Source organism: Cricetulus griseus, chromosome 9, assembly GCF_003668045.3.
Source record: "Cricetulus griseus strain 17A/GY chromosome 9, alternate assembly CriGri-PICRH-1.0, whole genome shotgun sequence".
Taxonomy (NCBI): Eukaryota; Metazoa; Chordata; class Mammalia; order Rodentia; family Cricetidae; genus Cricetulus; species Cricetulus griseus.
Window position 1 is genome coordinate 3,230,617 of NC_048602.1, and position 17,058 is coordinate 3,247,674.

Sequence of the window (17,058 nt, forward strand, 5' to 3'; positions counted from 1 at the left end):
TTTCTCTGTGGCTTTGGAGGCTGTCCTGGCACTCGCTCTTGTAGACCAGGCTGGTCTCGAACTCACAGAGATCCGCCTGCCTCTGCCTCCCCAGTGCTGGGATGAAAGGCGTGCGCCACCACCGCCCGGCCAAGGTGAACGCTTACCAGCAAACTTGCCCAGAGCCTTCATGACAAGTTCGGGGCCAGGAGTGGTGGCATCGGCCTTTAACCTCGGTGCTTAGGGCTCAGAGGCGGGCAGATCTCTGTGAGGTTGGGAGTTCAGCCCGGTCTACACCCTGACAGCCAGAGCTACATAGTGAGAACCGTGTCAAAGCAACCACACAGCGAAGAGGGCAGCCAGGCCCGTGCGTGCCACTCAGTCTAGGCCACACGGTGAGACGCGAGTCTGGAATGGGAAGCTCGCCATCCAGGTGGCCACTGTCCAGTGAGTGAGGCCTCTGCGGGCCTCTCCTGGGACGGCTGTGGTGAGCATGGACTTGAGACATGGCAGAGGAAGACAGCCCTGTGGGAGTGCCGGGTCACGTGGATGCTTAGGGGGGGGACACTGAGGCAGGAGGCTGTGCGCCCTGCTCCCGCTACTCCCAGCCGGCACCGAGGGATGGGCAGCAGAGGCCGTAGGCAGAGTCCAGATTGTGGGCAGAAGCCGTGATCCATTTCACTCAGGTTAAATGGGAGCCCGGAAAAGGCGCTTTTTAGCAAGCCAATGGAGAGGCGAGGGTCTCAGCGTCTCAGAGTCTCAGCGCAGGGGCTAGCATTCCCGGGGTGGGGCCTCTGGGGCCATGCGAGAGACCCAGCAGTTGCTCCCTCACTCCCTTCTGGGCTGTCTGTCACACTGTATAGTCCACCTACTGAGAGTAACTTTAGGGGCCAGCGAGGTGGCTCAACTGCTGGAAGGTCTTGCTGCCAAGAGCAATGACTTGAGTTTGATCCCCGAGACCCACAAGGCAGCAGGAGAGGACTGACTCCTGCAAGTTGAGCTCTGATCAGCCACACTCATTGTGTTACGCACTCACATCCTCACAACACCACACACACACACACACACACACACACACACACACACACACAATAATAAAAGTAACAAAAAATAAAAATTAAACCAAGTAATTTGGGGGAGATGGCATTTTCATTATTTATGATGAAATGCATGCAACATAAATTTTGACCATTTTTTTTTAAGCACACAGTTCACTGGGCTAATAATTGCACCCCACAGTATTTTGCAACCCTCACTATCTATTTCCAAAAGTGTTTCTCCACACCAAAGGAAACTGTATCCATTAAGCAACGACTTCCCGCTCCCCGAAGCCCCTGGGAGCCCTTACTTCACTTCTGCCTCTATGAATTTGCCTAGTTTAGATATTTATATAAATGAAATCATATCTGTCGTCAACTAGCTGACTCCTTCCACTTAATATCTTCAGGTTTCATCCCTGCAGTAGCATGTAACAGAACTTCATTTATTTTGCTAACTTCATGTAGCTCTGTTATATATCAACACACACACACACACACACACACACATATTGATAGACATATGCCATGTTTTGTTTACTGGTCTATTGATGGACACACACACACACACACACACACACACACACACACACATATATATATATATATATATATATATATATGCACACACACACACACACATATATACTTCTTTATTGATTCTTTGGGAATTTCACCTCATACACCCCAATCCTGATTATCTCCCAATCCTGATATCTCTATATCTGGCCCTCACCCCTGCAGTGTCCCCCACTAAAAGAAACCCCCCCAAATTAATTAAAAAGCAAAGCAAAACAAACAAAGCACCTCATTCCGCCATCTTTCCCGTCTCTCCAACACCCCTGCATTGGTCCTAGTGGCACTGGTAGCTGCCGGGTGACACACGGTATGCTCAGCCCCACCTGCAAACGGTCATTATTATTTTATGTGAATGGGTGTTTGGCCCGCATGTGTGTCTCCCTCCCTCCCTCCCTCCCCCTCCCCTCCCTCCCCTCCTCCCCCCTCCCCCTCCCTCCCTCCCCTCCCTCCCCCCTCCCTCCGTCCCTCCCCCCCTCCTTCCCTCCCTCCCTCCGTCCCTCCCTCTCTTCCTCTTCTCTCTCACACACTCAAGATCTTCTGGAATTGGAGTTAGAGACAGTTGTGAGCAAATATCACTAGAACACTGAAGAAAAGTGCAGTCTGTTTTTGCGTGTATCTTTCTCCCATGTCTGGCTTCCTGTCTAATGGTCTAGGTTCTCTTTATTACGGTCCGTTATTCCTTGCTACTTAGAAAAAAGATTCTCAAGGAGCTGGAGAGATGGCTCAGAGGTTAAGAGCACTGGCTGCTCTTCCAAAGGTCCTGAGTTCAATTCCCAGCGACCACATGGTGGCTCGCAACCATCCGTTATGAGATCTGGTGCCCTCATCTAGTCTGCAGGCAGAACAGATATAAAATAAATAAGTAAATCTTAAGAAAGAAAGAAGACTCGAGCTGTTTTTTTTGTTTTGTTTTGTTTTTTGTTTTTTTTTCTTTTGGTTTTTCAAGACAGGATTTCTCTGTGTATCAGTCCTGGCTGTCCTGGTACCTGCTCTGTAGACCAGGCTGGCCACGAACTCACAGAGATCCGCCTGCCTCTGCCTCCCGAGTGCTGGGATTAAAGGCGTGCGATTAAAGGCGTGCACCACCAACGCCGGACAATTTCTTCTTTCTTAACATGTTAGGTGTGCACTATGTACTTGGCCTCTGTGGGACACAGGACCAAGGTGTCAGGTTCTCTGGAAATGGAGTTTTGTGCCACCGTGTGGGTGCTGGCGATTGAACCCACGCCTGTCTTTCGCAAGTGCAGCCAGCACTCCTAAGCACTGAGCCACCTCTCCCGTGTGGCCTCCGGCTTGGATGAGAAAGCAGTCCCTGCCGGTGCTTTCCCAGTGCAGCTGGGATTTCATTTCTCTCTTGCTGCTTTCGAGCGAGTTTTCTTTGGGAGGTGACATCCCCTCTCCATCCAGCACCCCGCCCCCGGTAGGCGGCGCTCTCGGGTGTCCTGGGATGGTGTGCCAGCATGCACCCCACCTCTGTTTCAGGGCCCACGACAATACGATCTCAGACTGCTGTTTCAACTTCAGCGGCCACTTTCTGTGCACCTGCTCGTGGGATAAAAATATAAAAGTGTGGAACGTCCACACGGGGGAGTTCCGAAATCAAGGAGCCTGTGTGACCCTGATGAAGGGCCACGAGGGCTGTGTAAGTTCCTGCTGCATCACCAGAGACAGTGAGTGACCTGCCTGCCCCTCCCTTCCGCCTTCTCTCCCCCTCCTTTTCCTGTTTCGCGTGCCACAGTGAAGCCGGGCTCACCCTCAGGTGCCAGAACTCAGCTGGTTCCTTCCTGGTCCACCTGTGGGGACTGTTCCTGGGGCAGAAAAGCGGTGACCCCCCCCCCACACGATTCTAGCAGGAAGGGTGGTGCTTCCCCCACGCCATCCCAAGCACCCCAAGCCAAGAGAGGAATTTGGGGACACGTTTCCAGTGGCAGGAACCCCAGCTCGACGTGACTTAAACCACAGAAGAAAGTCTGAATTTTTTTTTTATTTTGAGTATGTGTAAACTATTATTCAGATTGCCAAAGTGTGGTTGGCCTTTAAATAATTTGCTTGTTGAAGTACAGTTATCTGACTCTCGAGCAAGACCAGCAGAATTCCAGTCTTTTGAGAGGGGGCTGCAAGATGCTGCGTTCTGATAAGCTCCCCCCCCCCCCCCGTGCATGTAAAGAACAGGAACACTTGTGAATTCTGAACACCCAATGGGAAGGATGCTCCCTCCACGGTCTTGCACACCATTGCTCCTCCCCCCCCCCCCCCCCCGACCCATTCAGCGTCTCCTTTATGTGGGTTACGGCCCCGGAGGCAAGGATGGCCTCCAAGTCACTCTGGTTCTGGCCACTGGCATTCCTCAAGGAAACGTGAATTTCTGCCTGACAGGTGTCAGCACCAAATCCCAGGGAAGGCTCCCATTGGCTCAGCTTGGGACGCACACCCATCTCTCTGAGCCAATCACATAGCAGGGGATTGGTCAGATTTGGGAGACTTTCCCAGAGTTAGAGGTGCCGGGCAGCGCTCTCTAAACTGAGAGCAAGAGGGGAATCCTTCCTTACAGGGAGTTGGGGTGCTGCTGCCAGGTGAAGTGACATGGGGGTGAGGGGGACCAACGGCAGGAAGCCGTCTTCAGTAATGAAGGCACAGCGAGGGCCCTTTGAGGGAAGTGGCTGTGGAGGAGTGCCCACGTCTCAGCAGGATGGTGTGTGTGTGTGTGTGTGTGTGTGTGTGTGTGTGTGTGTGTGTGTGTGTGCTCCTGCCCATTAAAAATTTGTTAATTATTCAACTGTAGTTCCAGCACTTAGGAGGCAGACGCAGTCAGATCTCTGAGTTCGAGGCCAGCCTGGTCTACAAAGCTAATTCCAGGACAGCCAGGGCTGAGCAGACAAACCCTGTCTTGAAAAGCAAGCAAACAAATTACGTGTGTGCGGGTTTGTGCGTGTGTGTGCAGTGCTTATGAGGTCCCCGGGGCTGGAGTTACAGACGGTTGCGAGCTGCCTGATGTGGGTGCTGGGGACTGAAGCCCGGTCCTCTGCAAGCGCAGTGTGCCTTCTTAACCACCGAGCCGTGTTCTCCAATCCCATCCTCCAGGCTCTTTTGTTGATATTTTTACTTTTTGAAACTCAAACCGAGGAGTGAAATACTGTTAAATGCCTCGAAGGGCAGGAACACTGGTCTGCTCTGTGGAGGAAACACACAGCACACTGAGTTGCACTGAGCCTCGAGACACAGTGAATATTGGCCCAATTCCACACTAGTAATCAATAATACACACCAGATAGGATGTCTCTATCAGAAATCCCTGCATCGATTGATTAATTTATCAGAACATTGTGACTAGAGACTGGGGTTTGGGTTGTTGTTCTTTTTCCATTTTTTCGTGTGTATATGTGTAGGGGGTGCAAGTACCTGTGTGTGTGTGTGTGTGTGTGTGCATATAAGTGTGTGTGTGTGTGCGTGTAAGTGTGTGTGTGTGGGGTACACATAAGTGTGTGTGTGCATATAAATATGTGTGCATATGTGTGTGTACATATAAGTGTGTGCATATAAGTGTATATGTGTGCATATAAGTGTGTGTGTATGTAAGTGTGTGTGCATGTAAGTGTGTGCATATAAGTGTGTGTGTGTGCCTGAGGTCTCCATCATCTCTTTTTTTTTTTAAAGATTTTATCTATTATGTATACAACATTCTGCTTCCATGCATATCTGCACACCAGAAGAGGGCACCAGATCTCATAACGGATGGCTGTGAGCCACCATGTGGTTGCTGGGAATTGAACTCAGGACCTCTGGAAGAGCAGCCAGTGCTCTTAACCTCTGAGCCATCTCTCCAGCCCCCTCTATCATCTCTTGTCTCATTTATTGAGACAGGGTCTCTCAATCAAACCCGGAGCTCTCAGCTTAGGTTAGTCTTGCCCTGTCTTTGTCTTCTGGGGCTGACATGCTCGCTTGGCAATTATGTGGGTTTCTGCAGATCTGAGCTCCAGTCCTCAGGCTTATGTGGCAAGTGTTTCAACCTCTGGACCATCTCCCCAGCTCCCTGGGGTTTGTTTGCTTTTAAAATAAGGCCTGTGGGCAATTGACATGGTTTAGTGGGTAAAGTTACTTATTGCCAAATCTGATGACCTGAGTTCAATCCCTGGGCGCCACGGGGTGAAAGACGGAAGGAGTCTCAAAAATTGTCTTTAGGTACTGTGCAATCACATGTATACAAACACACACACACACACACACACTACAGACACACCACACACACACACACACACACCACACACACACCACATACACACCACACACACACACACCACACACACACACACCACACACACACACACACACACACACACACACACACACACACATACACACCACACACACACACACACACACACACACACACACACACATACACACCACACACACACACACACACACACACACATACACACACACACACACACACACACCACACACACACACACACACACACACACCACCACACACACACACACCACACACACACACACACACACACACACACACACACACACATACACACACCACACACACATCACATACACACACCACACACACACACACACACGCACTACAGACACACACACACACACACACACACCACATACATATATACCGCCCCCCCCCACAAATGTAAGGTTGGCCTCAGAGTTGTGATCCTCTTGGCTCAGTGCCACCCCAACCCCAAGTACTGGAAACATAAGCATTCACCCCGTGTCTAATGTGAGCACACACTGGCAGGGACGAGAGCCTGCACAGCTCCTAGGAGCAGTGTGGCTCAGTGGTTGGCTCATTTGTCTATGTGACATCACTGCCCTGAAGAACAAAGGAAGGGCTTTAGCTGCCTGGGAGGGGCCCCGGTGTTCTCGGCTTGAGCCATGCAGTGCCTCACAGATGCCACCACAGCCTGTGGGAGAGCTGGACGGAAGGAAACCCTGTACCCATCCCCTCCTGTTGTATTGCAGGCTCTTGTCTCATTTCTGGTGGATTTGACAACAGTGTGGCTATTTGGGATGTAGGAGATGGCTACCGGAAGTTGTCATTGAAGGTACAAGTGGCCGCCCAGCATAATGAATCCAAATCTCTTTTCTGGGGTGGGGAGGGGGGCAGGGGGAGGAGTAGGATCTTGCTATGTAGCCCAGGTTAACCTCAAATTTATGACCTATTTCAGCTGGGATCATGGGTGTGGTCTGTCAGGCATCTGATGCTGAGGCTGAGGCAGTGAGTGAGACAGTCCTGACACCTTTGTGGGGAAGGACACAGACATTAGCAAATTAACCACCAACGGTGATGAGCGGGAGAATGATAATAGATCCATGGGATAAAAAGGGATTTAGGAGCCGGGCGTTGGTGGCGCACTCCTTTAATCCCAGCACTCGGGAGGCAGAGGCAGGCGGATCTCTGTGAGTTCGAGGCCAGCCTGGTCTCCAGAGCGAGTGCCAGGATAGGCTCCAAAGCTACACAGAGAAACCCTGTCTCAAAACAAAACAAAACAAAACAAAACAAAACAAAACAAAACAAAACAAAAAAGGGGGCTTAGGGGCTAACCCGCAGTGGGTGAGCCATGGGCTACGTAGAGGAGGCTCATGATTTGAGATGTGGATGGCAATAGAGAGACCTCGGGGAAGGCACTCGGTAGGTGGGGAAGAACCCAAGACCCCATGTGGAGACTCAGAGGCCACCATGAGGATTTGCCACAGCCACAGGGCTTCTGCCACCAGCAGAGGAAGCCTGAACCCAGTGGTCTCCGAAGTCAGCAAGGCATTATCCAACAGAGCAAGAATTTAGGGCTGGACCCTTGGTACCGTGTCTCAGTCACCTTTGGCTGCTTTTGGCCTCTAAGTCCTCAGGGACCCCATGTCTGCACCTTCTTCTTCTTCTTCTTCTTCTTCTTCTTCTTCTTCTTCTTCTTCTTCTTCTTCTTCTTCTTCTTCTCCTTCTCCTTCTCCTTCTCCTTCTCCTTCTCCTTCTCCTTCTCCTTCTCCTTCTCCTTCTCCTTCTTCTTCTTCTTCTTTTCTGTTTTTTCGAGACAGGGTTTCTCTGTAGCTTTAGAGCCTATCCTGGCACTCACTTTGGAGACCAGGCTGGCCTCGAACTCACAGAGATCCGCCTGCCTCTGCCTCCCGAGTGCTGGGATTAAAGGCGTGCGCCACCAATGCCCGGCTCTGCACCTTCTTAAGCAGCCCACATCCACCCCACCCCATCCCATACACCCGTGGCTAGTCCATCTAAGCAGAGTTCTCGGGAATGCCAGGACAAAGGGTGGTTCTGTGCTAACAAGCAGCTCCACACTGGACGCTTGCCCCACGGTGCTTAAAATCCCCCGCCCCTCTTGTGTTGCTCTAGACTCTCTTCTCTGCTGTCTGTCCTCCACTCTTTTATAGAGAATGAACACATCTTTTCATTCTTAATTTTATCATCGTGTGTATCCGCTGAGTGTGAAAACACACACCCGTGGCACAGTGCACACGTGGGGGTCAGGGAGAGCCTTGTGGGGGGTGAGTCCTGTCCTCCTACTTTTACGTTAGTTGCAGGGATCGAACTCAGATCTCCAGGCTTGTGGGGCAAGTACTTCACCCACCAAGTCACCTCCCTTGCCTTTTGCTGAGCACTGCAACCCAACCTCTCCTGCTCCTCTCCTTCCTACCCCACCCTGTCACCTCGCTTTCCATCAGTGAAATGACGGAGGTGACAGATGCTGAGGCAAAGGCAAAGATCACAGCAGTGGCATTCGCCTCCTCTGGTTTTATTTATTATAATAATTATTACCAATTTGTTTTTTCAAGACAGGGTATTTCTGTGTTGCCCTGGCTGTCCTGAAACTCGTTCTGTAGACCAGGCTGACCCCTAACTCATAGAAATCCACCTGCCTCTGCCTCCCAAGTGTGAGCCACCGTTACCGCACCAGCTCTGGCTCCGGTTTTATTTTGACCTGAGGAAAACAGCCCCTCATTTGCTTAAGCTACCCGTGGGTGACTCTGCAGTCCCTCAAAGCCCAAAGCCCCTCCCTGATGGAGCCTCTGAGAGGCACTTTCTTGGGCCACATGGGCAAGCACAGTCCTGGGACCAGAGAGGAGTGTAGTTCTTTATTTCCTTCTTCTGCCAAGCCCTGTGGTGTGATTTAAAAAGCAAATACAGAAACCTGATAGAGGCAGGTGCACCCGTCCTCATGGCTGGTGGATGGAGCCAAGGATGCGCTATGGTTTGCTGACGTTTTGTTCCCATTGTTCTTATAAAGCATTTCTCCCAGGTCTTTGTTGAATCATGTTTTTTGTTCAGGGCCATGATGACTGGGTGATGGATGTTGCCGTTAGCGACAACAAGAAATGGATCCTCTCTGCTTCAAAGGTAAAAAGCAAGCAAGCTCTGGCAGACTTAAAATGGTTATCGTATTTGTTGGAACCTGAGATAGGGGAAGTGGTCCTCCCAGGTGTGAAATTCTTGGGTTTGCATGCCTGTAATCTCAGCCAGCATTCAGGAGGCTGAGGCAAGAGGAGGGAGGGCCATTGCGATGCTTTATTGGATAAAGGTGACTTCCACCAAGTTTGATGACCTGGGGCTCGACCCTCAGGACTCACATAATGGAAAGAAAGAACGGACTCCTGGAAGCTGTCCTCTGACTACCATCCATATGTTGAAGGATGCTCCTGCCCCTAGCCTCCAGCAAATAAATAAATAAAAGTGGGGTTTTTGTTTTGTTTTGTTTTGTTTTTAAGACAGGGTTTTTCTGTGCAGCCCTGGCTGTTCCAGAACTCACTTTGTAGACCAGGCTGGCCTAGAGTTCAGAGACACCCCCTACCCTCAGTACTGGGATTAAAAGGTCTGCACTACCACTCATGGCTCACATAAAAAAATGAGCACACGCACGCACGCACGCACGCACGCACACACATCCCAAAAGGCAAAAACTGTTGTTCCTGGGCAAGCTCAGTATAATATCTGTACCCAGGAGCTGCCCAGGAATGTGGCGGCCAGTCCTTCCTTCCATCTGTGACTCTGGGGATTGCCACGTGGATCTGGTCTGTCCCATCAGTGTACGAGCTTTGCTGGAGAAGGGACACGCCTGGCTGTGAGTGGCTTTGGAGGGTAGGCACCAGCTCACAGCTAAGCGGCAGTGTCCACCACAGGTCCCAGGTGGGTCCCTCCCGCTCCACAACACTCATCCGGGGACATCCATTCTAGGGGCACACTTAACTCACCCCTCTCCGCAGACTCTGCCCCCCAGGAGACAGCCTCAGAGAAGTGGGCTCCACCCTGACCTCTGACCTTCATTAGTGGAACACTGTGTTCTGAATGTTGGCGGCTTCTAGGTCTGCGAAACTATGGCTGAGGCTCGACCTAAGAAGCAGTTTTGCTTTGTGACAGGATCTTGCCATGTAGCCCCGGCTGGCCCCCAATTAATGAGCTTCCTGCTCAGCTTCCTGAGAGCTGGGATTGTAGGTGTGCAACGCAGAGAGCCGTGTAGGACAGACGCTGCAGACCGGAAGCCCTTAATAAACACCGACTAAGGTGTAATGAAGGTTTTGTGTTCATGTGTCATTAACAGGAAACCAGAAAAAAACGGTCTGGTGTTCCAAAATTCTGTTATTCTGTGCTTTTTACTTTTCTGTTATATTAATGCTGTCATTTAAACAACACAACAAGACTAGGTAAGTGACAGTTACAATAACAAACAACAGGACTATTTGAACAAATACAGTTAAAAAATACTTTGCTATAATAATGCCCTTATTAGATCATATTATAATATTATACAATATCATAAAAGAATAATTATTATATAATAATATATTATACAATATATTGTGGTATGCGTTGCATATTAAATATGTTACATTATAATATATAAATTATAATGAATATTACATTATGTATTATATGTTAGATTAATAAATATCCATTAAAGATACTGTGTTTATATATGCATTTTATATAATGTATATCCATGCAGTGCATGGATATTATATGAGTATAAAATTATAACATTTTATTGTGTATTTAATTTTTCTAAGACATATTATTATATTCTTGCTTGATTGTTTGAGACAGGGTCTTACCATATAGTCTAGGCTGGCCTTGAACTCATGATCCTCCTCCCTCTGCCTCCCCACTGTAACCAGCCACTGTTACACATTTAAGACACAGAGATATTTGATTAATTTATGAAGAGAACATAAACACAGTCACTAAACAGAGACTTTTTCCGTGGTGGTACACATCTGTAATCCCAGCTCCCAGAGTCCTGTACAGGTTCAATATAATCCCTATCAGAATGCCAATAGCTCCCCCAACCCTCCACAACGACAAAGTTGGTCTTCAAGTCCGGAGGAATCCATAGGGTCTTTGAGTACCCAGAACAACCTTGAATGGTAATAGTCACAATAATTCTATTGATGGGCTCACACTCTCCATCCAAACTTCAAACTTAACTAAATTCATAATAATTAACGCCGTGATAAGTGGCATCGGGACAGACAGATGTCCAGTGGGATAGGCCAGGGAACGGATCGATAAGCCATGACTTATTAGATGTTACCATTTTGTGCCACACCGCTCAATGGAGAAGGGACAATCTTCACACAGACACACACACACACACACACACACACACACACACACACACACGGCGTTAGGGAAAATGGACATTTACACGCAAATGAATGAAGCTGGCCCCTTACCTTACACCACACACAGTCTTTTTCCATGTCTGTGGGTTTCAACTCACAGACTCAACCAACCTGGGTTGAAAATATTAAAAAAAAAAAAAAAAAAACAACTCATTGGCATAGTGGTACGAATCTTTAACCTCACACTGAGGCAGCAAAGACGGGTAGATCTCTGTGAGTTCAAGGGCAGCCTGGCCTACGTAGAAAAACACTGGCTTAGAAAAACATCTGGAGTGCTGAGATTAAAGGCGTGCACCACCTGCACACACACACAGACACACACACACACACACACACACACACACACACACGCACGCACGCACGCACGCACGCACGCACACACACACGCACGCACACACGCACGCACACACACACCCTAAACATAACTGTATCTATCCTGGACACACACAGACCTTGTTTCCCTTATCACATACCACACATCCCAAGAACACACACACTACACACACTACATATAACACACACATACACAACATACATCACACAGGACACACATGTATAACATCACACGGCACGCATGTATAACACATGACATAGAACACACAGAGCGCACGCCACACACACACACACACACGTATCACACAGAATGCACACTGCACATACTACGTACAACATAGACAGCATACACACAAGTGCAACCCTCCCCTCAAAGGTGATGAGTGAGTTTGTTCTGGAGTCAGAGGACCACGGCACGGCACGGGGCACAGACTGAGGTCACTCCGCATTCCATGCTCCACCACGGCAACGGTTTCCATCCCGTTTCTGTAATAATGGAACAAAGGAAGTCATTTCCAGATACCTGGGGAAGTGCTGGGATTCATCACACCTGTTTCACGCGCTGCTGGACACCCACAGCCTCCGTGGTGGTTGGTTTGCTGAATTGCTTGCTTGTTTGTGTGACCCTGGCCTGCTGCTTGACTTGTTCTAGGACAACTCCCTGAGACTCTGGAATATTCAAGAGGTCGACAAAATCCCTCTGGTAACCGAGAACAAAAGGACTATGGGCTGCAAAGTCCAGCAGGTTGGTATCAGGTCAAATTAAGCCCAGGGAAGACGTCCACTCACCTCCCCCAATTCAGTTTAACCCTGAGCAAGCGTTCATTGGTCCCACCCACAACCACAGACAGACGATGGGCCCCCGGCCCCGTGGGTGCTTAAGTCTTAAACGGTGAGACACGTGTACAGACACAGGGAAAATACGTGCTCACATGGTAAGCAGTGATTTTTAGGAAAAAAAAAGTTCCACGGGAGGGAAGGGGTATTTATCTATGTTCATTTGGTTTTCTGAGACACGTTCTTGGTATATATCGTAGGCTGGCCTGAAACTCTTGCTTCCTTGCTTCTAAGTTCTGGGTTGTAAGTGTGCACACAGCTTATGATTTGTTTATTTATTGGGCTTTCACAGCGTTGGCCTTTCACAGCGTGGGCACAGGCAAGCACTCTCCCACTGAACTGCACTCCAACCTGTATTGATTATTATTGTTATTATTATTATTTATTATTATTATTATTTTGAGATAGCATCTTACTTAGTTGTCCTGGCTGGCCTGCAACTGGCAATGTAGACTGGGCTGACCTGAACTTACAAAGATCCCCCTGCCTCTGTCTTCTGAGCTCTACCATTAAAGTTGTGCTGTGTGTGTGTGTGTGTGTGTGTGTGTGTGTGTGTGTGTGTGTGTCCCCAGAAGAGGGCATCAGATCCCCTGGAGCTGGAGTTCTAGGCAGTTGTGAGACACCTGACACAGGTCCTTAGAAAGAGCAGAAAGGGCTCCTAACCACTGAGCCATCTCTCCAGCTCTGTGATATTGTAAAGGGTAGTCAGGCTAAGTCTTACTGAGAGGGCCACAGGTGAATAGACTTGAAGACGCTGAGGGGCTTGTGGGGAGGATTTAGAGAAAGGAGAAGAGCCAGTATAGGGCAAGTGTGGTATGCCTGAGGAGTGGGGTGAGGCAGTGAAGGTCTGTGGAAGCCACCAGGCCTGAGGGAGTGGCACTCGGTAGATGACACCCCATCTGTAGACACCCTGGCTGGATCCTTGCTTCCCGTTACCCAAGTGAAAGGCTCAGGAACCCATCCCTGTTGGCACTCTTGTCTTTGTGGCTAGCTGGTCTCTATGGTCGGTCTCTATGGTCTTGTGGCCTTGCTAGTCCATAGACCTGGAAGAGCGATGACCATCAATCTCCCTGACCTCTGGGCTGGCCCAGGAGCTGTCTTCTCTGAGTCCCGCTAAGATTTATGTATTATGTATATTGTGTTCTGCCTGCGTATATGCTTGCAGGTCAGAAGAGGGCACTCGATCTCATTGTAGATGGTTGTGAGCCACCATGTGGTTGCTGGGAATTGAACTCAGGACCTCTGGAAGAGCAGTCAGTGATCTTAACCTCTGAGCCATCTCTCCAGCCCCGTGCACTACGTTCTTAAGAGGAGCAAGCACAGGGGCGTGGAGTACCAGGGTATGGACCTGATACCTTGGAGGTGTGTGTGTGTGTGCGCACGTGCGCGCGCGCTCGCTTTCTCTGTCTCTGTCTCTCTCTGTCTGTCTCTCTGTGTGTGTCTCTGTCTCTCCTCTCTCTCTCTCTCTCTCTCTCTCTCTCTCTCTCTCTCTCTCTCTCTCTCTCTCTCGGGCCAGGATCCCCTGGGAGGCCTGCCTCAGTCGCTGGCTTGATAGTGGGTAGCAAAGAGACAGGTGAGTGTCTCTACCTGCTGGGTGGTGTTTTGGCCGGAAATAGACTTAACGTGGAGGAGAAAGCTCAGCTCCCACATGGTAGTCTGGAGCTGAGTGAGGTGGTTCTCTCTTGTAAACCCAATACTTAGGAGCTCGAGGCAGGAGGATCTCTAGGATCTCTAGAGGTCAGTCTATGAGATTTAGTGAGGTGTTGTCTCAAAAAAACAAAAAACAAAGAACAAAACAAAAAAGACCTCAGAAAGAAATAGCTAGAGACATAGCCTAGTGGCTTAGAGCACTTGCTGTTGCTCTTACAGAGGACCCGGATTTGATTCTAGCACCTGCATGGGGGTTCATAGCCATTCCTAACTCTAGTTTCAGGGAACCTGATGCCTTTAACAAAGCCCTGTTTAGTTCAGAAATCTCGGGTGCTAGCCAGGTGCCAAGGACCTATAACATTTAGCTATTCAGAAGGTTGAGGCAGAAAGGTTTATGTTTAAGGCCTGCCTGTGATATATATATGAGACCCTGTCTCAAAATTAAACACACACACACACACACACACACACACACACACACACACACACACACACACACGGGGTGGGGGTGGGAGTGGGGCTGGGAATGTAGCTCCGTGGCCTAACACATTTAAGGCCCCCGGATTTAATTTCTCCTACTGAAAACCAAACAAAAACAAATCCTTACCTGCTCGCCTTGCTTCCTTCTGACTCTGTTGGGCAAGCCAGCACCCTCAGCATGTCAAGGAGTCAGGCCACTCCTTGGGTCCCACAACTCTGTCCAGCGAGCCCTGGGCAAGGGCGGGACACAGCCCGGTCTCCCCGCTCCCAAGCATGTGGCTGGCTGTGTGAGGGCCAGCCCTCACTACCCTCTTGGCTTTGGAGGGAAAGGGCTGGGCAGAAACCTGTGTCTGGCCTTGTGTTCCCAATCTGCTCTGGGCAGTTTGTGGGGTGGGAGACTCGGCAGAGAGTCCGGGCGAGCTGGGTGGGTGGTGGGGTTGGGGATTCCACCCTCACAGCTTCCTCTCTGTTTTTGGAAAATGTCCCCCCCCCCGCAGTGCAAACGCTGCGAGCAGCTTTTCCCCGCCTTTGACACGGACAACCTTTCTAAACTGCCGAGCCGGTGCTCGTTCTGTCGGGTAGAGGATAAGAACTTAGGGTTGGCTTCTTCTTCGTCATCAAAGTCCAGCTTTGACTCCCTGCCCAGCTGAGTGGACCTATCCAACCGAGGCAGGGGCCTGGCCCTCACCAGACTCTCAGCGTGGTGCTGTCTCTTAGACAGACAGACACACACACACACACACACACACACACACACACACACACACACACACACACACACACACCAACCCTTTAAGGGCGAGCACTTTTTGTTTGAATGTAGAATAAATCGAGATTTCTTTTGAAAACCAAGTGCGGGGGGAATTGTAGAAGCTTTACGTGCCGGTGTCCATCTCACTTTTGGGCTAATATTCCGGAGTCTGGAGCTGCTGCTCTGTAGCGTGGCCTGGGACTGGCGTGTGCGCCCTTGGAGCATGTCTGTCAAGTGGAGGGGGGAGGATGGCAAGGCCTTGTGACGGCCTTGCTTTGGATGTGGTTTCTTCCCTCCCGGGCTCCAGAGCTAGCTAGGGGCTTGGTCCTCTGCGTGACGGCGTCGAGGGGTCAGTGGGACTACTTCTCACGTGTGTGGGTGTGTGGCCTGTCGGCATGCCATGTGCGCGCCTCACATGGACTCAGGGCCCACAGAGGCCAAGCGATGGGGATGGATGAAGTCCCTGGAAAAGATGCTACCTTGTGGGCGCTGGGAATTGAACCCGGGTCCTCTTGGCCACTGAGCTGTCATCCCTCCAGTCCGCCCTGCAGAGAAAACCACGATGAGCGCACGGATCACCACCTTAGCCCGGGGCTGACTAGGGCGCGCACACCCCACACCGTCCCCGTGGTTATTTATGACGAGCCACGCCAGCCCGGCGATTCTGAGCCCATGGCATTCGTTCACTTTTGCAGAGACGAGCCGCCCGCTGGTGCAAGGCCAGAGGAACGCATCTCGGTGGTGCTCGACCTGCTTGCCAAAGGCGAGGCTGGCATGGAGACCCCGGAGTGACGGGGGCCGGGGCGTGGGTGGGGAGCCGGGACGGGGAGGTCTGGACGGGATCGCACAACTGAGCCGGCGCAGAAAGTACAGCACACACACAAATAATATATCAAAATAATATATATGAAATTATATAATATACATATAATATATATATATATATATATATATATGATGCTACTGTGATCCGGAAGCCAGGCCCGCCCCACCCTGCCGGCTCTGCGTAGCCGAGGATCACAATTTCCAGCCTCCTCCTCCTCCCAGAGGCTCGCCCAAGCGAAGCACCGCAGGGCGCATGCGCGCCGCCGCCGGCGGCGGCGGCGGCCCCCGAAACGTGTGTGCGCACGCGCCAGAAAGCAAATGAGGTCACTAGAAATGGGAACTGGTTTCGCGCCCCGCTCTTGCAGGCGGCGCCGTGGCTTAGTTGGTTAAAGCGCCTGTCTAGTAAACAGGAGATCCTGGGTTCGAATCCCAGCGGTGCCTCGGCTGGGTGCGGCCGGACGCTCATTTTACTGGTGTGTCACCTTTCAGTTTTACACGGCGATCGCCCGGGGAAGACAATTTAGCTGGAGAAGTGGCCGGCTAGCCCGGGCCTCGGGATAGCCGGGCCCCCGAGTGCTCCTCCCGCTGGCTGCTCAGCCTTGCAGACCTGCTCGTTTCCTCTCCTTGCAGCCGCGCTCCGCGTCCCGAGGACAGCACGGTGAGCGAGGCGAAAGTGGACCTTGCAGCCTCAGATCCCAGCAATCCATCTATCTGCGTCTGCAAAACGCACTTCAAACAAACAACCACGAAATAAAAAATAAAAAAATAAATAAAGCCAACTGTGACAGGGAATGGTCCCGAGTGGCTCGGTGCTCCAGTGTGAGGCCTGACCCAGGATGCTGCAGGCACCTGGGACCTCTTGGAGAGCCTTTGCGCAAGATCAAAGCTTCTCAGGGTGGGGAGACTTTGCAGTTTAAAGAAATGTTCCCGGAGA

General features: G+C 50.6%; 1 protein-coding gene and 1 non-coding gene across 2 annotated transcripts in view; both read left to right on the top strand.

Annotated features, from left to right (window-relative positions):
• The window catches only part of Wdr88 (WD repeat domain 88), a 32,994-nt gene extending 17,796 nt beyond the window's left edge, over nt 1–15,198 (top strand). Inside the window, exons 7-11 of the mRNA XM_027430252.2 lie at nt 3,078–3,265; nt 6,587–6,669; nt 8,901–8,969; nt 12,234–12,326; nt 15,046–15,198. Coding sequence (XP_027286053.1) covers nt 3,078–3,265; nt 6,587–6,669; nt 8,901–8,969; nt 12,234–12,326; nt 15,046–15,198 — 586 coding nt within the window. The remainder of the gene's footprint in view (nt 1–3,077; nt 3,266–6,586; nt 6,670–8,900; nt 8,970–12,233; nt 12,327–15,045) is intronic.
• Nucleotides 15,199–16,491: 1,293 nt separating this feature from the next.
• Trnat-agu lies at nt 16,492–16,565 on the top strand. Its single transcript has one exon. It is a non-coding gene; the product is annotated as a tRNA-Thr (tRNA).
• Nucleotides 16,566–17,058: the final 493 nt, after the last annotated feature.